Source organism: Montipora foliosa, chromosome 9 (genome assembly GCF_036669935.1).
Source record: "Montipora foliosa isolate CH-2021 chromosome 9, ASM3666993v2, whole genome shotgun sequence".
NCBI lineage: Eukaryota > Metazoa > Cnidaria > Anthozoa > Scleractinia > Acroporidae > Montipora > Montipora foliosa.
Genome location: NC_090877.1, coordinates 30,870,682 through 30,880,681, shown reverse-complemented (window position 1 = coordinate 30,880,681; position 10,000 = coordinate 30,870,682). Strand labels below are relative to the sequence as shown.

The 10,000-nt window shown below is 37.8% G+C and overlaps 1 protein-coding gene across 1 annotated transcript in view; it reads left to right on the top strand.

Moving 5' to 3' along the window:
* Positions 1-10,000, top strand: part of LOC137970251 (formin-like protein 2) — a 94,647-nt gene that overhangs the window by 58,854 nt on the left and 25,793 nt on the right. Inside the window, exon 9 of the mRNA XM_068816771.1 lies at positions 7,264-7,380. Within this exon, the coding sequence (XP_068672872.1) occupies positions 7,264-7,380 (117 nt within the window). The remainder of the gene's footprint in view (positions 1-7,263; positions 7,381-10,000) is intronic.

Here is a 10,000-nt window from a genome sequence, read left to right as displayed (position 1 = left end):
TATGTATCCACCCAAACCAGCTGAGTGGTAGCGCAAAGATATAGTGAAAAGAACAATGGGAAAGACAGGGAGCCAATAAGGTAAAGATGATGTTATCATGGACCAATGAGACGCCATTGACGTCAGTATACATTAACTTAGCTGGAAAAACAGGGCAACACCGGTTTGGCTTTACAATAAATTCAAAATGGCCCCTAACTCATTACCTGCAATAACGTGAACTTGTTTAGGGTATCGTGATGCCCGTTTTAAAATGACTTCCTTCTGCGGTCACATGCCTACAAAGAGGAATAAGAACCCTATCATTTTGAAGCGAGTCAAACGAATTTTTAAAACACACACAAAAGGCTTTGCATGCCTGGACAAGTCCATAGATGCTCTTTTTTAAGGAGGCTTGAAATAGTTTCAAACAAGTTTTCAAACAAATAAACATATTTTGTCCTTAGATACAGTTATATCAATTATAATCAAGACGAAATTGGGCCAGGGTATTAATTACCCATCATAGATTTCTCAGATCACATTTTCCTCCAGAATATAGTCACCATGGCAACGATATAAGGCTTTTTTTTTTAGCCTTAAAATCAACTTATTTATGTCTTTGTCTTTGTCTTTGTCTTTGTTGAAATCCTTCCATTCAGGGTTCCCAGATAGTGTTAGAAATAATCTCCAAAATATTTAAATTTCAACAAAATCTGTAGGCCAAGGGTTTTTTTTTTAAATGTCTCTTACTTTTTTTTCACCTACAGAATTTTTTTAAATTTGAAAGGCAAACGTTTTAAATTAATCTGAGCTAACATGGAGAGATATAAACGAGTAAAGTTGCAAAATCAGGAAAAGTGAGGGGCTTACAAGCGAGTAAAGCTACAGGCCAGCCAAAGCGGATTTAATTGACTATTAAACCGTTTGTGTAAAATTTTCGTAGTTTTCGTGAATAATATATGTCTGTTTATAATTATTCCATGTACCACATTAGAGATTAGAAAAAAGGTTACCCATTTTGAATCGTGAGCAGACGCGAGCAGCTTTTAGAATTGCGTGTGTGGCTTACATGCACGCGCTCAGCTGAAAACCCTTTGGAGCCTCCTTAAACGAAATTGGCATAGAGCCAATCAAAGCATGAAGAAGGAAGAATATAGACCAAAAAAGTTGTTTTGTGTGGAAAAGAGGAGCATTCTCAACTTTTTCACGCCTTTTAAACAAATGTGAACTTCTTTGTTACAACCTTCTTAAGGAAAGTTCTTCAACCTCGTGCTTGAATGAAGCACGGGTAAATGCAATCTTTTTGCAAGAGTACACAAAGACATCCTTCAGTGCACATGCAGACGCAAAGAAAGCCTTCCCAACAGATTTGAATAATGCCTTTTCTGAAAACGCTTGGAAAAAAAAGTTGGATTTTGAGAAGCGTTTGAGACCGTAGTATGGTGAAGCGGGAGTTTGTTTCATATCGTATTTCAAAGTACTTTTCACAATATTTGACGCAGTGAGCAAACAACAATATACATTTCAAACGCTTTATTTAAAGATATAAGTTCACTATTTGTCTATCGTAACCTTTAACCAAGCATGTTGCTTTGCGCTTAGCCAAATGCTGTGACCCTGATAATGCAGAACTCTATCATTAAGTCAATAAAAACACCGACAAACATTTCAAACGTTTTACTGAATTGATAGAGAACGCTTATCACAATGTGATATTTGCGGGAGATAGTTCTTTTTAAACAAACCTATATCTGAAAAAAAAGTAGTTTTCAAAACGCACCCTATGTACAACAAAGATAATACATGTATGGGTCAAGCAATATTATGTATTCACTGTTTCATTGTTTTTAGAGCGAAAATAAATGACAGGTGCAAATGAGAGAAGAAAAAATGTTGTAATTCACTTACGTTCACTGCATCATTATTGTCCTATTATGCATGCAATATGTCGACGCTTTTAGAGCGAAAATAAATCCCACACATGAAAATGAGAGAAAAAATGTTGTTATTCACTTGAGTTGGCTGCTTAACAGAGAACGCTTATGACAATGTTATATTAAACAAACCTTAATCCAAAAAAATTAGTAAATAAAAAGTTCTTTTGAAAACGCACCCTATGTGCGGCAAAGATGATATATCGATCAGGCAATATTATGCATGCACTGTTTCAATGTTTTAAGAGAGAAAATAAATCACACACGCCAAAGTGTTAGTTAAGGTTAATTGTCAGTGAGTGACTGAATTCACAAAAAGTGCTATAAAATAATACGTGCAGTGCCTGTTCTTCAGTAGACTCATTAACATGGATAGAGTGTACTTTGTCTTGGTTTGGGTTTGGGCTCAGAGTTGTTTTGCAGGACACTTCTTTCTCAGCACACCTCGCGAGCAATGGTTAGATCTTCTAAAAGAGTTGCATCCAATGAACCACGGTCGCTTGTTGAGTTTTTATTACTGCATGGACCAATGCAATGCTACATTTACCGAACAATATGCATTCCACAAAGTGTTATGTGTCACATACTCGATACATTATCCTTCTTTTTGGTGGATGGTTTGGCAAATTGTTATAAAAAGTCTACGAATGAGGAAGATCTAATCATTTTTTTAATACCATGGGTAGTGCTGCAAGCCACGTATGTCCAAGCTCATCGCCCACATTTTCTTCTTTCTGCATATGTCTGCATATTCTCTCTGCATATCTCAGATAATGTGATGTTTAGTTGCGTGTTGCAGTAGCTAAGGTCACATCGAATTGAAAGATGTCACCGACAATCACGATGAAGAAAGTGCAAAAGAAGAAGAAGAAAACGAGGACCCAAAATCAGACAAACCAACTATTACAGAAACTGTATTGTGAAGTGGATCAACCGTCCGCTTTAGGGGGAGTCGACAAACTGTATGGTACAGAGCTTAGGCATCATTTACCCTTACACCTGGCAAAACGTAGGTGAGAATCAGTTGTCCTACACTTTTCTTTGTAAGGCAGACCCTGAACCCTGGAAATTAAACATCCTTGTACCAAGTGGCATTTACCGTATGGTCAAAGATGTCGCTCATGGTATGACAATGGGACTACACATCAATTGAGAGACATTTATTTGAAGAGCGACAAGACCATTACGAGTCTGGACGGAAACGAGGGTTTTTACATTTACGACAAAGCACAAGATTACTTTGAGTTGAAGTTACCAGCCAGTTGGTATGTGATTCTACCCAAGACATTAGCTCGCGCCTGACCACCAGTATAATCAGTATAATATTCCTTAGCTGTACCAAATCGGGGGCCTTGTCCAACAGAATGATGATCACAGCGTCCTTCTTGTGAGGACAACGACCACACTTGTCAGAAAAGAAGAATTGGTGTGGGGATTGCTCTCGAAAGACGCTTTTCAAACCATCTACGTGTATTCCGATTTAATAGAGTCTCAAGTAGTGGGAGATACTCAAGCCAACTTACTTCTGATGTTCGTTCCTCGTGATCAGCCGGAGAACATGATCATGGAAGAGGTCAAGGTGCCCTCCTACCATCCTACCGACTCTGCACAACTGTGTTTTCATCCGGCTCTGTGGCGATCAACATAAGGGGACACACAGGTCAATTGATACCATTTGCTTCTGGAACCGTGCATGACCCTGCATTTTCGGCGTCATGCTATTCTATAACAACATGTTATTACCAATGAACCACTAATGTACCCATATGGAGGACATGTTGTACCCTGTATGCAGCTCGGTAAAGGAGGAGCCATTAGTATCTATGGAGGAACACACCCTTATGGTCAAGAGGGTAACGGCTTAGGTGGAATGTTTTGGTCGTTGTAATGTTCAGCAACTCCCTTTCTCAAAACAACAGGAAAAGAGTGGGAAAACAAATGCTCGATACTGGATTGGAAACGGGAATGCAGCTTGTCCAAGACGTGATCAATGGTCAACCTTTAAAGATAGCTGCCAAAACAAGAGCAAAAGCTGCTGGAAACAATTTACCCACAGGGGTCATTGATGACATTACACAGCAAGGTCGAGAAAAAAGAGTATATAAGTGTGCGGATACAACAAAGCCGCGCAGTGAAGGACAGACCAAAAAAATGAGAACACCTCGTTCAACATTCAAGACTATTTTTGATTAAATATGGCATCAGCACTCCCTCTCTCAGCCCGTGGTATGAATTCAAGTTTACAGTTGTGTGATGTACCTATGACAGATGTGTCGATTGTCAGCAGCAAATGGGTCGATTACGACGCCCACAGGGGATGGCAAGAAGTACACTCTGGTCAACAATGCCCTTCATTCCATCATCAAACAGTTGGTAACAGAACAGGCAGACACTCAAGCATACAATGCTTACATCAAGCACCTCTGATGCAAGGCGTATTTCCAAGGGATAGGCTACCTGTCATCAACACCTAGTACCCTGCCAATCTCATCGCGAATACGGACCCTCATGACCAACTTGGGACACATTGGGTGGCCATGTACTTTAAATCACCTCGTGAAAGTGAATTTTTTGACAGCTACGGATATCCTCCTGACACTTTCAACATGGATACCTACATTCTGTGGGAAGTTACCTATTATAACAACATACCACTGCAAGGACTGAACTCAGATGTTTGTGGAGATTATTGTTTGTTTTATCCCATTCAACGTGCATGGAATGTTGACATGAACACTGTTCAAGCTAAATTTAAATGATATGATTCTCAATGGAACGATGCACAAGTTGCATGGCGTGTGCACACTATTTTAATTCAGTCATGAATATCCTAAAGTTAATGTTTGCTTTCAACAAGGTTGTAAGTCATTTCGCTGTGGCCATCAGCAATAAAATGATGTTGAAAGTAAAAAATGTTGCTTTTTTGTTTGTATTTGCTACTAAAAGGGGTGGGAATTCTATCTTGTGTACACAAATCATTGAAGCTTCGTCTCGTGAACATGTCTCAATTCAACAGCATCACATTCATATCCCATCATTTACCTGGATAAGAAAATCTATAAAACTGATGAACCCTTTCCAGTAAACACCATGGCTTTGCAATTGTCGCATCACTGGGAGACAGTAAACAATCAAAGTGGTCAGGGTGACATGACTTTGCATACTCCTTTAACACAACTGCATCGACTGCAAATAAATGGCGAACTCAACACGCAATAAAATGAAAATACCTGGATGTAATCCTGGGTCAAACTGTTCGGGTGTTAACGAGTGTTGACATTCCATAACACCTTTGGGGATTAACATTTTAGTGACGAAAAACACAAAATTTGCAATAACTCCGCAAGAAAAAACATTTTCAAATAATTTATTTTGACAAGAAAACAAATATAATGAGCTATCTTATGGTAGCTTTTTAGCATTTTGCAAAATTCGAGACCGAAAAGGTTAGGAGTAACCTTAACCTCACCTCCGCAACTCATGACCTTGACGCGCTTGGATCAGGACATGAACATATCACAGATTCTACTTTGCCCGAGGATCAAAAAGTGGCCTTAAGGATTGGACGAACTATTACAATGGTATCAAGGTTTGGCAAAACCAAATGAAGATCAGCGAAATGAATGCGAAACCTGCATGGACAGTGACAATAACTCCAAATGCGCCCATTCCAAACCATTCTCTACGATATCCGAGGGACAACCCAAAAAAAAAACAGCACACAGGAAACTTCTAGCTACATCCGTTGATCCATCCAAAATTCCTGTCAGGATAGAAACACCACCTTCTCCTATCGAACAGGACAAAGATCCCTGGATCTTTGAAACGCTCCCAGATTCCAAGGAGAAGTGGTTATTAAAAGTGGGTTAAAAGTGGGAAACTTGCTGAACAATAATGATGCAGCGAACTCAATTAAATTACTTTTTTTTTTCTTCTCTCATTTACGCGTGTGTGATTTATTTTCGCTCTAAAAGCATTGAAACAGTGCATGCATAATATTGTTTGACCGGTACATGTATCATCTTTGTTTTACATAGTGTGCATTTTCAAAACAACTTCGAATAAAGGTTTCTTTAAAGAGAACTATCTCTCTCGCAAATATCACATTGTGATAAGCGTTCTCTGTAAAACGTTTGAAATGTTTGTTGGTGTGTTTTAATTGACTTAACGATGGTGTTCTGCAAATAAAATCATCCAAGTTAGTCCGGTCTCAAATAATCCATATTATGTATGACTGGACAGAACTGCATTATCAGAGTCAGTATTTGTTAAAGCGCAAAGCAACATTTTGGTTTAAGGTTATGATAGACTAATAGTCGTTTATATCAACTTGTCACTAGAGTATCTTTTAATAAAGCATTTGAAATGTATATTGTTGTTTGCTCACTGCGGCTTTCTTTGTGTCTGTGCACTGAAGAATGTCTGTGTATTCTTGCAAAAAAGATTGCATTTACCTGTGCTTCATTCAAGTGCAAGGTTAAAAAAACTTCCCTTAAACAGGTTGTAACAAGTTGAGAATGCTCCTCTTTTCCACACAAAACAACTTTTTTTGTCAATATTCTTCCTTCTTCACACTTCAATCGGCTCTATGCAAATTTAGTTTAAAAAAGAACAAAGCGTTTGTTGACTTGTCCAGGCGTGTAGAGCCTTTTGTGTCTGTGTGTTTTAAAATTCTGTTTGACTCGCTTCAAAACGAGAGGGCTCTCAGTCCTCTTTGGAGGTATGTGACCGCTGAAGGAAGTCATTTTAAAATGGGGTGTTACGATAAGCTAAGCTAAGCAAAGTTAATGACATCATCTTTACCTTATTGGCTCCCTGTCTTTCCCATTGTTCTTTTCACTATATATTTGCGCTACCACCCGGCTGGTTTGAATTGGGTGGATACATAACACAAGCACAGTACACACATCTCGCTTACTTTCTCAATAAAAGAAACGTATGTCACATGCATCTCATTAACCTAACCCTAATTTATACTATGCATGCGTTGTTTCACATGTTAGGGTTACGCTGCGTTGGGTCATGCACATCTTCTATCTTTTCATTTTACCAAAAATTAGTCCCCCGGTAAACTTTCTGGTCGTCTGGGACAACTGGACGACTGTAATTTCGAGCCGTATTATAATGATGGGCACATGACAGAATCTGCTCTAGTGTGTTTTGGAAGAGACCCTGTAAAATAACATAGTTTGTCTAGATGCGTAATCCATCCAATTTGCTCATCTTTGTACTTGACGAGCTAAGTAGCTGCATTTTTTGCAAAATTTATTTTCCCAATTTCTTTCCATGTTGGATTATAATAACAGCCATGTGAATGATTTTGCAGAAGTAATTTTGTTTATTTCAGACACTCTGCCTGATCTTCTTCAATTCACTGATTAGCATTACCCCAACATTTAACATGAAAGTGTTTCATCAGCAAGAGATTGAAGATGCAGGCTTGGATGTGGAAAGTCTGGAAAGGGTAAAGTTTATTATAATCCAAAGTTAATATGAATACACTTACTGAGGAAATAATTGTTATAATCATCAGGGACCACTCTGTGCAGAGTAAGGCGTCAATCCCCTGGATCAGTCCACTCCGCTCGTTGCGTCCTCCTACGACGTGTTGCTTGTGCCTTAGCACGGAGGTTCTCCTTGTGGGTCTGCACACCCCCTCAAACATGGTGCGTCTCCAGCCCACCTGATTTCTTGCCTCCTCTTCTCAGCTGTCCGCATTGATCCCAGACCTTCTGAATGTTAGCTTCAAGACATCCTTGTAACCCTTGTAACCATTATAATAGACGCAGAGGGCACATAGCTTACCTGGCTGAAACTGTTAACTATATATATGTTATTCACTGGCTGGGAGGGACGTACTCAAGGCTGAGGGCACAGTTTTTCTCTATACGGACCGACCTAAGCCGGTGACTAACATATTTTATTTTTTCTGCTATTTTTTTCTCTAAAAATGAACATGGCATGCTGGTTTGCAAAAAAGTCTTTCTACGCGCTCTACGTCGCACTGTCACAGTTGAAATGAACTTACAACTGAAAAAAGCACTCCGCATATATCTCTTGGTGCAATAAATATAAAAAACAAACTGTTATATTTCATAGCAAGCACAGAGAAACAAGCTAAACAAACTAAACAAAGATGTTTGAAAAATTAGTACAGACAGGAGAATAATGTTCTACGTATTAAAATTCTTTGTCTTGTTGAAAATGAAATGAAAGTTCTTAAAACAGGAGGAAAAATGTTATTGAAAAATACTCAAACATCTTTCTCTGCCCTCATATCTTATTATTTGAGCTCTCTGCAGTTAGTCGTTTTAGTTAAACGGCATGTTAACAGTTCACAGAAAACAACAATGCAAAAAACCACAGCGTCGCGACGTGTTTGTTTACCTGTTTTATCTAGGAATCTGTATATTCTTAAATGAAGCAATATAAAACGAGATTAGAAAATGGAACTCCAAAGAAAATAATGGATGTCAACCGAAAACTGAGTTTTAAAAAATGCTCTGCAGTGTAAGTTGATTTAACTTCAACAGCATGTGAACAGTTCAAGATAACCAACAACTCGAAAACAGCAAACCAGCAAAGTGTTGTTAGCAAAATCATGAGAATACTCGCCTTTTTGAAGAATAACCAGGCCTTTTATTCCATTGCTGACGTTTTTCCTTCTCTTTGCAATGGCTAGTAAGCGAAAATTTGTATTTTAAGAGGTAAAATCCAACGTTTCGTTTTGCTTCAGAAAAAAATAATGATGTGTAACTTACTCTATTATCAGCATTTGGCTGAAAAGAAAGTGGGGAGGGAGAGGGGGCAAGAGACGCTCAGAAAAAAAAAAAAAAAAAAATTCAACTCACCCATTAGGCAAGTAAACCTCATGACCCACTTTCCCAAGGAGTGCCTCCACTCATCCAATTTATGAAATTTCTTACAATAGAAGAGAAAACATTGTCCTACCATCCATGGACTATGTACAGGCATTATATCTGACTCCTGGTTTAAGTGGTGTTGACTTATCAATTAACACGTGTCAAAGTTATATACTACTGTTTGTTAATTGGCATTAAATAGCAAGCTTTTTTTTGAATGAATGCCCTGTCTATGAAATGTAGCTAAATCTATTCTTTCACTTTGCTTGAAATTACTTTTAATTACATTACTTACCGGTAGTTTTATGTTAGTCACTTTAGTTTCCCAAAGCTATTGACATACGTGTGCCTGTGAAAGTTTATGTTTTGCATGAATAATTTTCCTGTAGAGAAAACGTGGCTGGTGTGACCAGTTGTCTACAATGCATGAATATTTTGGCCAAAATTATAATTATTTCTTTACTGAAAGTATTTGTGTAGTTTTGAGGACATTTTTCTTTTGGATTTACTGTAGACAAGAATTACATATATCTTATGCCCTCAACAGTACCATAATAATATGTAATATATTGATATAAAACTACAATTGAAATGCTCACAGTGATGCTATACCTATTTTGCTCTTCGAGCCTCATCAGTCATCCACCATGTAAAAGGGTGGGCTTTTATTAATTAGGTTATTTTTTTAGTCTGTTTTATATTGATTTTTTTGCCGAGAGAAAGACTAGTGAGATTCAAACTCAGGTATATCATGTTAATCAACAGACTACCAAGGATTTTGTGACAATCAAGGAGAAAAGTATTTAATAAAGCAATGTGTGTGTCACTGGAAACACTTCTTTGTATTTTATGTGTACTCGTTATTCATGCAGTTTTATTGTACAATACAATAACTTAATCTTGAATTTAATGCTAGAACTGACACTTTCTGCAATTACTTCCAACTTGACTGCATACCAAGCATTATTTAAATCATGGAGTGAACAGCAAAACATTGTTCACACTATTAAAAACCAGTATGTACACATACATGTAAAACAGCCTGTGGTCCACTTATCTTGCACTTTTTTTCTCAGAATTTTGTCATAATAAATCTTGTCTTTAGATAAAAAGGAATACTCTACATGATTAACAATGCAGACATTATGTAGCACTTAACACCCATCCATCATTAACAAGTGGGGCCTAAAATATTTGAACTTACAAGGAAAGATGGCTTAA